Genomic DNA, 14,184 nt, shown 5'->3' on the forward strand with positions numbered 1-14,184 from the left:
TTGATGCTATTCGTGATCACCGTTAATATGTTTTCAGGGTCAGGCATTGTTTCCAGTCGGACACATTGAGGGAAACACAGCTCAGTTCACATGGATCATTCTAAATAACGCTTTATTATCAACTTAACATCATATAACTTTAACATCGCATAACCTTAACACTCTTGGGAAGGTTAGTGAATCTAATTATTTTTGATTGCACGTTTAGCTTGCCGCTCTAACGTTATATAACATTAGTGATTCGTAAACTTACAGCGTTACTAGTTAGTGGTAGCAGAGTTAGTTAGCTAGTAGTCTGTCGATTTAGCTTTTTTGAAAAGTTACAGAGTGTATTTCCATTTATATTTTAGGCATTGAGTTGATGCTGTTGTAAAGATAGGCTTCCAATGAGTTCAACAGTAGAAATAGCTTCAATTCCTAGATTACCAACTTTAGAAGCAACCAGTAGCAATGAGGTGAGGGGTCAGAGGTCAGAGGTCACAGTGCCCTGACAATATTCCTGTCAACACAGAATGATCACGTAACACAGAAGAGATAGGAAAACATAGGGCTTTATGTCATTTTATTGTATTTTGCTTTTGTACATAGGTGTATGATGATTGTCTGCCATTTTTGTTTGTCTTAATGCTACCCTCCTGGCCAGGTTTACCCTGAAAAAGAGATTGTTAATCTCAATAATTTGGTCTAATGAAGGAACAATGAAAAAAACAAAACCAATAAAAACTGGGCTGGGTGTATGAAATGTCTAAGTCTGCATATGTGAAACCTTAAAACCCATTTTCTTTGTGCTAAGGGTGAATGTGAGTTGAACAGTGGAGCTTGCAGGCGTAGTGACGCTCTGTATTCATTTGAATGAGCAGGTGTAGAAATTTTGCGGAGGATTATGGGAAGGTGAGTGTAGAAAAAAATCCAAGCGAGAGTGGCGAGATAGTGGCACCAAAAGTAGTCTATGCACTGGTTGTAATGTTGGCTTTAGAAAGTAAGATTTTCATGTATAATGAGATTTGTAGAGAAATGGCTCACAACTCTCATTGAATGCTCCCAACAATTGTATTAATTGACGTTTCGATCCCCAATAGGATCTTCTTCAGGGGATTAGACCCATCAATTTTGCTCATACATACAATTTAGTCTTGCTGTGTTATACAAAACCTAGCCAGATCTTGATTCAGCATGCCACCTACAATATTGTTTGTTTTTCCCAGATTAAAATGCCAAAGAAAGGGAAAGCAGCAGCTGCCAAAAGACGGAGCGCTGACGATCCCAGCGGCCCTCTGAAACAGAGAAAGGCCGACCACGTCGCTGCTCCGTCCCCTCTGTGCTTCCACAGCCCTGCCGGCCTGTTTGAAAGCCTCATCCATCCCTTGGGGAGGGAGGAGTTCTTCAGGGATTACTGGGAGAAGAAGCCCCTCCACCTCCAGAGGTCTGAGCCCAGCGTAGCCTCCTACTACCGGTCTCTGTTCCAGCTGTCCGACCTGAAGAGCCTGTGCTCTCAGGGTCTGGAATATGCCACTGACCTCAACGTCTGTCGCTGCATCAACGGCAAGAAGAAAGTGATGAACAAGAAGGGTCGTGTTAGCTACAATGTTCTCAGTAAGGACTTCGATCAGAACAAGGCCACCATCCAGTTCCACCAGCCGCAGAGGTTCAAGGTGAGAGGCAGCGATACAGGACCAGACAGCACTATACTACCAGCACAGAGTCAAAGCCAGGCAATCATCCCCTTGGTTCCCTTGGACTAAATAGCGTCACGGCTAATATTTGCTTTACATTTCATCTATTATTTACTCAACCTTTATATTTGAATAATAAATTGTCATTCTGCCTTACTTGCAAACAAATCTGATATCAGGTCTCTTCAGTACATTTTAAAGGGATATAAGGATGTTTAGTAAACTCTTTAGATACACATTTGCGAACTTATTGATAAATGAGGCCCATTATACATGAAAACGTTCAGCTCATCATGGTGCAAGTTGGTATTACTTTTCCAAGCGATATGTTTTATACTTTTTAAGATATTTTGCTTTTATTGCAAATTATTTTCCAATGCACACTAATGGCAAAATGTACAGAGCAGATGCACACTATCTCTCCTTCTGTCCCTCTGTTACTACTAAAATTACTACAGCTGCTACAATTACTACTGCTACTACTGCTACTACCTATACTACTACTTCATCTCCTACAACTACTACTGCTGCTTATACTACAGCTACTTCAACTACTACTAGTACTACTACTGCTACTACTAGTAGTACTGCTACTACTACAACCATCTACTACCACCCTAGATTTTCTGATGCTCATCTACATATTTGTACAGATATTCATAGGCCTAGATAGTTGTCTGTCTTGTATGATGCTAAATTAGCACTTTGTGCTTGGTTACTTTTATCTAAATCTGCTTAACATTCACATAATCATCGACTCATGTTCTCTACCTTATAAAACAGTAGCTTACACGTAGCCTAAGGTTTCATAGTTTGTTGACAATGGGAAAATGATTGCTTGAATAAAGGTGTCAGCATTATTTTAACTTGAGGACCAAGCCTCAGTCCTGATGCTAACAAATTGCGTGTTTTTCAATTGTCAATAATTTATAATTTTACTAGCCTAACCTTCAATGTTGAGTTCCTAATGTCTAGGTGTCTGCTGTTGTAAATAAACTCCACTGAGAAAGTGTGAACCAACTTTTTCTCAGTTTTTCTGAAGCAGGGTGTTTTTACTGTCTGCTGTCAGGATGAGTTGTGGAGGATCCAGGAGAAGCTGGAGTGTTTCTTTGGCGCTTTGGTGGGCTCGAATGTCTACATCACACCGCAGGAGTCCCAGGGGCTTCCTCCTCACTATGATGATGTCGAGGTACAACACCGAACCACTCACCCATACTACATTCACCCATACCAGTAGCCTCATATTCATAGCACAAAATCACCCCCTAAATGCACAAAATATATTTTTGTCATCAAATTAAGAGAGAAAAATCTTTATGTGGATATCCACTTTCCTATACAAATAGTGCCCCGATTGTGCACTTTGTTATGCTGTAAAATACTTACCATTATTTTATTTTTTTTAAATCTATGAGATAGATGAGCTAGATAAAACTACTTTTTCAATGTGAAAAGAAATTCCATTCCATTCCAATGGAAAAAAATGTTGTGTGCCTTGTATTATGTTGGGCTGAAAGGTGTCACTGGCAAATTTGTATTAAATATTTTGAGACATTCCTCATTATATGTTACTCAAACCTCATATTTAGGTTGTAGAAATGGGTTTTGAACCATTTTTCCCATAAAAGTTGTACTAATTCAGCCACTTTGAATAGACTCCTGAGAGCAAGATTTATAGACACAGCATGGCGGAAATAGAAACATTTTTGGAGTACAGACTGACACAGAAGTCACTGGTTAGTGTTTCCCTAAAAGAGTCTTTGCATTAAAAGAGTCTTTGCTCTACTGGCTTACAAGAGGTTAAAGATGATCTTAGATGCTTTTGGGAAGCCCTTTTTTGGCAGTTCCGGTCAGCAGGCAGCAGGTTATTCCAAGTGCAAGTGACAGGCATACAATGTCAGCGTCTTAGTGTTGGTGGACCTCTTGCCCAGGTATTTATCCTGCAGTTGGAGGGGCAGAAACACTGGCGTCTCTACAGCCCCACTGTTCCCCTGGCCAGAGAATACAGTCTGGAGTCAGAGGAGAACATCGGCAGCCCAACCCACGACATCATACTCAAGGTACAGCACCATCACTTCAGCATTCTGACCATCATTCTGACAAGCTTCAAACTTAGTTTTGAAAGCTTGAAGCTCATTTTTGAGTCTTCACAGAAACATATTTGCACTCGTGTTTGAGGTTCTGCTGTCGTAAGAAAATCATACACACTTGAAATAAAAAGAAACCGTCATTGTAATTACCATTTGAACACTTGTGAGGGTGTTTGAATGCTTGTAACTTAATGTTTGGGTTTGTCTGATTAATGGTTACATATAATGAAATCCCAAATATTTTCTATGTAAAGCTACAGCACCCTCAAAGTTTTGGAAATTAATAGGCAGAGCTATGAATCCTGGGATTTCTCTCAGTTTGGCCCGCAAGCCCCACATTGGACATCATGTACAAGCTAACAAAACAAAGTGGCAAACTGTTCCCACATGAGAAAACTGCAAGAATCCCAGGATTCATAGCTCTGAACATTAACTGGTGAAACCTTATCAAGAATGGTGTAGCTTTAGTTTATTTTTGGTCTTGTAAGATCGAGTTTATGAACATTTGATGGAAATTATTCTGCATGGATAATTGTATGACAATTTTCTGGTCAGTGCTAACAAAGTATGTGCCAAATGTCTTGATCCTAAGCATATCATTTGGTATCTAAAATGGAATTTTCCATGTTGTATGAATGAGTCAAGATCTTCCCTCTCCATAGGCAGGGGATCTTCTTTACTTCCCCAGAGGAACCATCCATCAGGCCGACACTCCTGTGGGAGTGGACCACTCCACCCACCTGACCCTCAGCACCTACCAGAACATGTATGTTGGCTCCTCTTTTCCATAGCTCTCCTTTTAACCCTTTTACCCTAAAGGGAGGCATTTTTGGTCGTGGTTTGGCATGATAAGTTTTGGAACGGTACCAGGAATATTGGGAGAATAGCAATCACATAGAGGCATGTGGTCTGCTTGGAATCAAAGGACAATTAGATTAGCTGATCTTTGTCCAACATCTCAAGGTGAACACAAGTTGCTTTCACACATGGACATGGAATATGGAACATTACCAGATTAATTTTTCCAGCAAAAATAAATAAATAAATACAAAATAGGGTCAGATCATTCTGTTCATGCCATTTTTTTTGTTGTGAAAACTCAGATTTCAGTTTTCTAATTGTCTGACTTTATTATATTTTATTTAACCTCAATGCACAGAGGAGGCCAACAGCATAACTGTAATATATCAGCCAGTCAGTGTCATGCACCTCTGATATGTTCGAAGTTCCTCCTTCATTCATTTCATTCAACATTTATTTAGTTCTCTTATTTAGGTGCTGAGATTACAAATAAAAGTCCAAACTCCGCCAAATGCGAGCACAACTCGGTCAAGAAAATCCTCCTTAGGTGCACGGCCAAAGATTAATACATGAAGAAAGAAAAGCCAGCACTCTTAATGTTCTTATATCATATATTTGAATGGGCAGCTATAGAGCACAAACGACGGACGCGTTTCAGCAATAAGCCATCATCAGTGTTGTGTTGCTCCAAGCGGAAGTGACACTTAAATACATACATGCATACAGTTCAATTAATTATACAATCAATATGAAAAATACCTGATCAAAAAGTCACTATCAAAGATAAATCAACGTACCAGGTTCCCCCACTCAGTACGGATAGCTACCAGGAATACACAATCCACAGCATAGACATAACACTTAGGAGAAAATAAATATCAAGAAAAATACAATATAAGAATAGAAGGATAAAAATATAGCTAAATGTCTCTGCACATATATCTCACAAATTGTTATCATTTCAAAAAACAGGTCCTCTACACAGAAAATGGAAATGAAGGGAGGCTAAATCTCCCCTTGTACAGGCAAAAGATATAACCCTTATGAAACTAAACAACTGCACATACAATTGGCCAATAGAACATGCAGTCAGCTGTAGCAGGCCAATATGCCCAAACAGCCTGGGCTCTCCTTAAAGTTGGGAGTAGAGCCACTAATTAATAGCCACCCTCCGCGTATCCCAAGACATATGAGCCCGACAACAAAGTAGAAGGACTGAGTGCAGCACATATCAATACACAACAAGAAAAAACTTTAAATATGTATACAAGAAAAAAATGTTTGCATATCAATTTCACAAATCCAAGTTCAGACAATTTCAGAGAAAACACCCTAATAATAATTCCTCATTCAGACCTTTGGGGTGTTCAGTTTGTAGAGTATGTATCCAAAACGCCTCTCTCTGCAAAAGTGTCTTATCCCTATCACCCCCTCTTTTCAAAGGTCTGACTTCTTCTATACCTTGGAACCTCAAGGAACACACGTCATGGCCTGCTGAGTTAAAGTGTCTCGCTACTGAGGACTTCTCATCCCTATTCCTAATATTACTTTTATGTTCAGATATCCGGGTTTTTAAGTTCTCTTTTAGTTTTACCAACATAGCACATCCCACATGGGCATTTCAAAAGGTAAACCACATGCTTTGTCTTACAAGAAATCCTACTCTTAATAAAAAACTTTTTGCCAGAGTGTGGATGTAAAAAAGACTCTCCTCTGATCATAGCATTACACTGAACACAATTAGAACATGGGAAATTACCCTTGGGTAAATTGGATAAGAAATGTTGAGGACGTGTGTAACAGTCAGCTCTAACTAGTGTATCCCTTAAGTTCCTAGCTCGTTTGTGGGCAAAAATAGGAGCATTCTTAAAAACATGACCTATATGGGGATCACTAGATAGGATGTGCCAGTGCTTCTTAACACACTTTTTGATTTCATGAGAAATGGGGGAAAAGGTGGTAGCACACACAATATTGAAGTCCCCTGAGTGAGAGGGTTTATGAGTTAAAAGGTTCTTTCTGTCAATATTTCTTACTCTCTGCAGACAATCATCTAGGACTCTGTCGTCATAACCCTTAGACCTAAACCGTGTACATAACTCAGCAGCTTGTTCCTCAAAAGCGTTCTCAGTACTACAAATTCTCTTAATTCTCAACAACTGACTATAGGGCAAACCCTTTTTAAGACCAGGGGGGTGATAGCTAGCATAATCCAAAAAACTGTTGCCATCAGTTTTCTTTCTATATACCTTGGTCTTCAACTGTTCTGCTTTGTTCACCAGTACATCTAGAAAAGCCACAGATTCCTGACTATACTCTAATGAAAATTTTATAGAAGGCATTCTAGAGTTAATATAAATTTTGAACTCCTCCAGTTGATCAAGTGTCCCCGTAAAAATAAAGAAGACATCATCAATAAAGCGGAACCAACATTTCAACAACGAAAAGAAAGGATTATTGTGGTACACAAACTCTTCTTCAAATTTGCCCATAAATAAGTTGGCATAATTAGGAGAACATGGACTTCCCATACTTACACCCTGACACTGTAAATAATATGAGTCTTCAAACTTAAAGTAGTTCCTGTTGAGAATCAATTTGGCCATATCCACCAAAAATTCAGTAGGGGGAGTAGGGTTTTGTCTCTTATTCAAGTAGTAGGTCATAGCCTCCAGACCCTCTGTATGGGGTACATTAGTATATAAACTGGTGACGTCCATAGTACAAACAAAGTCACTTTCCTGAATGTTCTGTATAGAATCTATTTTATTCAAGAAATCAGTAGTATCCTTCAAGTATGATGGGAGCTGAGACACTAATGTTTTGATGTGTAAGTTGATATACTGAGATCAGTCAGAGACTGTGTACCTGCCACTATAGGGCGCCCAGGCACAGGCTCCACACAGCTCTTATGTATCTTCGGAAGTGTGTAAAAAATAGGGCGTACCGGGTGTTCTTGAATCATAAAAGCATATTCATCTTGACAGATCAATAGATCATTCACAGCTTTACTCAAAAAAGACCTAACGTCTTGAAGAAACCTTACTGTAGGGTCACCACTTAAAGGGGTATAGAACACGCTGTTACTTAGTTGTCTTAATATTTCTGTTCTAGCAACACAACGCTGATGATGGCTTATTGCTGAAACGCGTCCGTCGTTTGTGCTCTATAGCTGCCCATTCAAATATATGATATAAGGACATTAAGAGTGCTGGCTTTTCTTTCTTCATTACAAAGGGGAAAAAAACAGAAAGACACGTGGAGTATTAGCCATTTCTGATAAATCAACACAGAGAGTAGCACAGTGTTGATTTTTATCCATCACCCTGCCATAAAGAGCTGCTAACCCTAAAAGAACTTCATTAGTCTGGGAGTCTTCAATGGAGAGTTTTAGTGTCCCATGGTCTAAATGCTGTTTGAGAGGCTTTCCCACCCTGATGAGGATAAAATTCTGGAGAGAAAGCATGAAAAAATAAAAATTTAAATATACTGAATATTGGCACAACATATCAGCTATTGGCAGCTTCAATACAAAAATATCAGTTATTGGTGTTGACCTTCAAAACCCCATATTGGTTGAACCCTAATTCTCACTCTAAACATTGTATATACGATACTATGCTATACTCTTTATGTGCAATCTGAGGAGTGTATATATTGGTCTATACAGTATATTGCTTCCTCTCACAGTCTGTTTTCTGTCCTCCCAACCTGTATCTATCTCAGGTCATGGGGAGATTTGCTGTTGGACGCGTTTCCCAGTTTGCTGTTTGACACCATCAGGAGTGACAGGAGCCTGAGACAGGGCATGCCCAGAGCACTCTTACTGGTAAGACTTTGTTGATCTGGCCTACTTTGGTGCAAGTACAGGAATCGTTCATTCTTCGGCCAATGCATGTTAAGTGAAGGCATTTCACACACTGGAATGCATGTTTGTAGACAGACATGTTTCATTGCCTGAAAGAAGAGATGAGTGACACAAATGCAGGCAAAGTAATTCAAATGCTTAAGTTTGTTAGCACTTTAGTATAGACTTCTGAAATCATGAGGATTGTGATTTGGTAACACCGTAGTATTTATTACAAATGACATAAGTGATATTACATTTACATTTTAGGCACTTAGCTGGTGCTGTTGTTGCTGAGTCACTAAGGAGGTCAAGGGTCAGAGGTCACAGTGTCCTGACAATACTGACCAAACCTGTTACCACAGAATGTAAGTAAGTAAGTAAGTAAGTAAGAATGATCATGGGAGAGAGATAGGAAAGTGGAGGAAGGGTTTGATTTGACAAATGTAGAATTTAAACCTGCAGGATCAGTTGTGGCTGTACTGTGGGCCTCCATGACAGTCAATTGTCCAGAGTTTTTTTTTTTTATATTTAACCTTTATCTAGGGAAAATTGACAGAGCTCCATGCTCTTTTCCAGCAACACTCTGCTTCATATTCATACATTCTACACATTGACGCTGTCTGGGAGCTGCCCAGCACAACTGCAGTCTTCTACTGTTGGCCATTGATCAGCTCCGCCGGGGCATCTGGGGGTTCAGTAGCTTGCTCAACGTCACCAATGGACAGTACTTGATGAGGGAAGAGAAAACATTCACTTTACTTTTATCAGTTTCATTTTCTTCTGGGGATTCGAACTGGCAACTTTCCAGTCACAATTAAGCCAGCTTCTCTAACCTCTAGACTACTACTGCCCACAACATGTTTTTGATTGGCAGGCAGGAGTCAGTGTGGTCTTGCAAGTGGTGATGGAGAGGTCTTGCAAAGGGCAAGGTTTCTGAGTAACTATCTGGTATTATGGTAATTACTAATTTGTAAGTAACTGGTAACATACAATATAAAGCAATTTATGCTAGAGGAATATGAATATGTCTGGGGAGCGCCACACCGCCTTGGGGGCTGCTGACCTGCCAATCTTTGATTTTGAGGAAGTATGTGGATTGTCATGAACAAATTGTAATGTTTATGACATGACTAATTAATTGTTCACAGGTGCGATCAAGTAAGAGTCGCTAACGTTCTGAATTTTGTTTTATCTCAGCTTAGTATTCATGTAACAGGTAGTAGCCTCACTGTTTTCTGATCCTTTGCCATGCTTTGTCGGAGCTATAATGAAGTCCCGTCCTCCCTTGCAATGTTACAAACCAATCCTCCCACAAAAAAGCAAGATTTCAGACATTTTTTTATTGAACTTGTGCAGCTGCTTCACAGTAAAGGCCTTTCATATTCCTGACACTTTTTGGTCCCATTTTATTTTGTTGTCTAACAGAAAATGTGAATCAATTTGAGGCACTTGATTACAGCACTGAAGCAACCCGCGAAGAAAAACAGTTGCATTCTGCATGTTTAATTATTTTATGTGGTAAAAGATGTACTGCTCCTACAAGCTCTTTTATTATTTCTGTATTTATTCCCTAGCCAAAACCCTTTTTCTTCGTGGGATGCTTTATTGCTGTATAAATCAAAGTTGTTCACAGATGGAAAGGATAAAAAGGAAAAATATGTTGATTTAAGTGATGCTGCTGACTTTTGTGCTGGTACTACTAAAACTTTAAGAAGGTAGCACCAGTGCCACTAGTGGAAAAAGTTAGTCTGGAGGGTTCAGTAGACCTAAACTACAGAACCAGCGAACCCACTTAATCGCTGCATTCCTGTTTAGGATGAAACAATAAAAAGAAAAACTGGTACAAGCAAAAGGAGAGAAGAACACATTGCTTACCTCCACCTCCCCTATCCCTACCCCCATTCCTCACTCTCATCATATCCACTGCAATGAGGATTCATGCTAACCTTGTCTGTATTTCTTTCTGGATGTGTTTGTGTGTTTAGGGCAGCAGTGAAGGCCCGGACACCAGCGGGCAGCTGGCCGGCTTCCTGAGAACTCTGGCAGATGAGGTGGAAACAGGGAAGCAAGAACTACGCTCCACTCACATGAGGAGAGACTTCATCACAAACAGATTACCACCATACACCCAGCACCAGCAAGATATTACACCATGTAGGGCTGTGTGGGCATTTGTATTTGTTCAAATACAAATCTATACAGTATGTGTATGTTATGTTCACATTGATATAATCTGACCTTGTACTTGTGTGTATGTGTGTGCCATAGCTGGGAGGATTCCTGCATTGGAGGATTCAGTGTGTTTGAGATTTAAAGACCACATCCTCATAACAGTGGAGCCTAGCCAGGAAAGAACGGTAAGTTGAGTAAATGAATGAATCAATGAAGCCTTCTTGTCCCGTTCTTTGTCACTGTCACACAGTAAGCATAAAAGCCATTGATGATGGCAAGCTGGGATTCGTGGATTAAACTAGTGTTGGATTCATATGTTGAAGATCGATGTCTGGCCCAGACTGAGCAATCATTCATTTAGAAGTTGCGAAACACATCTAGATGATGTCCACTAAATTCTAATTTGGTGTTATTTAATGACTTCTTACTGTGTGTGTGTTCTAGGATGAGGCCACAGAGTTGGCAGTCTTTGTCTTACATTCTTTGAAGAACCAAAGGGAGAGCCACATGATGGGTGAAAGTGGTGATGATGATGAGGATGATGAAGAGGAGGAGCGGGACATCTCTCAGGTAAGCTGTTGAGAGGCTGCCACACTGATTCATGCTTTCTTGGCGGAACATACGCAGGTTGCTCATGGCTTTCACGGGATACTGTTTTTTTCTGGCCTTGGTACTCTTAAGGATCTACTATATGATACGCATCACGATACAGACAACAGTTTGATGGTACTGCTATCATTGCAAGCCTAAAGTTGTATCTGTTTTATATATTGTCTATGTAAGAGAATAATGTACAGTGAGCCTTCTGTTACTGCAAAACAAGCCCCAACGATGATGGAGAGACAATCATTGTTCCTGTACACAGTCAAGTGCTCCAGTGCTCCCTACCATTGTACATGCATGACACACCCTTATTGGAACTTCTGAATAGTAGAAAATACATTTGTAATACCGAATCTAAATAGTGCTTTCAGCAGATCACAACACTACTGGATTGGGATGCATTGATCAGGTTATGTAGTGCCATACTGGATCACTCCAATGTGGTATCCTCTTGTGTAGTCCTAACACACGTGCAGTTTCTCTCTCCCAGCGTACTGCCATTTCGACATACTCATATTCATTCATTCATTCATTCACTCACTCACTCAGTTAGCCCATCTGCCCCTAGTGCCTGTTAGGAGGCATGGCACACAGGATGCTGAGAATCACTGTTTGGTCTGCAATACTGCTTAAAGGATAAGGCTGGTGTTTTTAAATACATTTCTTATCGTCAACAAATCCTATGAAAATAACAAAATCAACAATGCGTTTGTTCTACTCCCGTTACTTTCTGACTTCCCACGTACCGTTTTTAGCCTTCAAACCAGAAGTCACTGGCTCCAATTGTAAGCTAAAAACCTTTAAATACAGCTCACAAAGACATAATTTCAATTTTAAAAATCGCTAACTGTTACCACGAAAAGTCAGGCTATTGTAGTTATTATCAAATCAAATTCAAATGGGAACAAATTCTTCATTACGACAGGGACTATTTTCGGTGCTACGGAACTACTTTCCTGAGATGGAAAACGTGTTTACGGTCGGCTTATTAAGTTGTTTGAGGAAAAAGTCGGCCGGCCCGGTGCATCGCGATGATGAAATATGCTGCCAGAGCAACGGCATGGCTCTTTGACGTGTCTTTAATAGTTTTTTTAATACAATGGAGTTCTATGGGTACTGAGACATGGCTTTATTGGGCGTCGACTACATGGACGAGTCTTGTTAGCAAAACAAATTAATTGCTGATTTTGTTATTTTCATAGGATTTGTTGATGGTAAGAAATGCATTAAAAAACACCAGCCTTATCCTTTAAGTGTGTTGGGTGCTTCACATCAGTGACACTGTGACCTTGTTTTTAATACAACCCCAAAGGCTTCAGAATCAAAGAACTTCCACCTAATTGCTGTGTAGCTGTGCTCATGAACTAACTACATGTATTTTATTTGCAATGGTTGTGCCAATTTTCCATCTGTTTGTCTTTCTGTTCCCCCACCCTAGGGTCTGCGCTTCCCCCTGTCCCACCTCCAGGCCCTCCGGCAGCTCCAGCAGGCGGAGCAGCTCGCCGTGGCCCAGCTGCAGCTGCCATCGCATGCAGACAAACTCAACTTGGTCCTGGCCCTCTGGACTGAGAGCTTGCTGGAAGTGTGCTAGCACACTTATCATGTCAAAACACATTGTCACACCATGGAATCTCCTCTTCATTGAAGCTGGACACCTTACTGAAGATCCAGCACAGTGTTGCTATGGCCAAAAGAATTATGTCAATTAAGTTATGTTTGCACTTTGTAATGACATTTTTAAATTGTTTACATCCTAGAAAGCCAATGTCATCGCTAGAAAGATTTGTGTCTCACAAATAAACATAATTCTGCAAAGTCAAACTGTTGTCACTGAACTTTTATTTATTACATCGTATCGTGGTTGTATCGAACCGTGTAGCCCATATCATGTATCGGAACGTATGGTGAGATAAGCATATCGTCCCATCCCTATTCACCCTGCAGCACTGTTTTTGATAAAGGTCTTGGTGAACTGACAGACCAGATACAGCACAATTTCTGTACAGTGGTTGTCTGCAAATAAAATAATGCCAGAGTAGTTACTAGTTTCTGTAGTGCTATTAGTATTATTATTACCACCAGGGCACCATCAGGGTAGACTGTGTGTGGAGGTACAAAAATCCAAAGCCTTACTCTGGGGGTGCTCCCCCTGAAAAATTTTGGCCAATATTTACAATATATTTGTGTAATTTGTGTCCATTTGAAACTACGGAAATTACTTGCTGTCCTGCAATTCCAGATGTTAAAATTAGATGTGGGGAGAGAGGATGAGAAGAGGATTCAAAAAGTTTGGAATAAAAGACAGATTTAATCTTTGGTTCTCTGACAAATTCTTAATATCGTTTCAATCGAGAAATAAACCGTGGCTGGTTCACTGGCTTGCTTTCAAAGGATTTAGATGAATTACACATATGATGTTTTGTCAATTTAAAAGATAATTTTGCAAGTCAAGAAAGTCGCAGTTTGTCGTAAAACTGTTGAAGTATAAGACTGTGAAAATACGTAATTAGAAAGACTACACACCCAAAAGTCGTGCAAGTGACATCATAACTTTCTCTCTCCACAAGCTACCCAGAGTAAAATTAAATTTTAAATTGACAAAACATCATATGTGTAATTCATGGCACAATTCAAACGCGATCAAACAATTATTTGTCTCTCGCCGTTGACTATTGTACATATTTTTTCCGAAATAAGGTCCCATGGGGGACAGCGGAAGGGGAGGGACTTAGGCTCTCTATAGCTTAGTAAATTATCTATTCTTACTCCTGTGACACAAAATTTACTGTAGGCAAGCCAACTTATTGTCATTTCAATACAATAGTCCAGGGCCTTTACAAGCTCAGCTTTAAAAGTTTAACTGTTCATCTAATTTTATTGAAATCTTATTATAGGCACGGTTTGGCGATTCTAAATCAGACATGAAGCTACTTTAGCTGAATATTAGTATTTTGTACTAACCTTATATAAGTTAGGTCTACATTACAACACTTGC

The 14,184-nt window shown here is 39.8% G+C and overlaps 2 protein-coding genes across 2 annotated transcripts in view; both read left to right on the plus strand.

Annotated features, from left to right (window-relative positions):
- Window positions 1-14,184, plus strand: part of kcnj15 (potassium inwardly rectifying channel subfamily J member 15) — a 327,817-nt gene that overhangs the window by 166,363 nt on the left and 147,270 nt on the right. The window lies entirely within an intron of this gene.
- Window positions 62-13,027, plus strand: riox2 (ribosomal oxygenase 2). Its single transcript, XM_071926982.2, has 10 exons — window positions 62-172; window positions 1,206-1,652; window positions 2,743-2,862; window positions 3,605-3,733; window positions 4,426-4,529; window positions 8,291-8,393; window positions 10,400-10,568; window positions 10,683-10,771; window positions 11,031-11,156; window positions 12,628-13,027. The coding sequence occupies exons 2-10, from the start codon at window positions 1,212-1,214 to the stop codon at window positions 12,778-12,780; spliced, it is 1,434 nt and encodes a 477-aa protein (XP_071783083.2). The 5' UTR covers window positions 62-172; window positions 1,206-1,211; the 3' UTR covers window positions 12,781-13,027.

Source organism: Centroberyx gerrardi, chromosome 11 (genome assembly GCF_048128805.1).
Source record: "Centroberyx gerrardi isolate f3 chromosome 11, fCenGer3.hap1.cur.20231027, whole genome shotgun sequence".
In the NCBI taxonomy this organism is placed as follows: Eukaryota; Metazoa; Chordata; class Actinopteri; order Beryciformes; family Berycidae; genus Centroberyx; species Centroberyx gerrardi.

Coding starts and splice junctions, on each gene's coding strand:
- riox2 (XM_071926982.2), top strand. CDS start 1,212: ATGCCAAAGAAAGGGAAAGCAGCAGCTGCCAAAAGACGGAGCGCTGAC. Junction 2,863..3,604: donor CTCACTATGATGATGTCGAG/GTACAACACCGA, acceptor CCTCTTGCCCAG/GTATTTATCCTGCAGTTGGA. Junction 10,772..11,030: donor AGCCTAGCCAGGAAAGAACG/GTAAGTTGAGTA, acceptor TGTGTGTTCTAG/GATGAGGCCACAGAGTTGGC.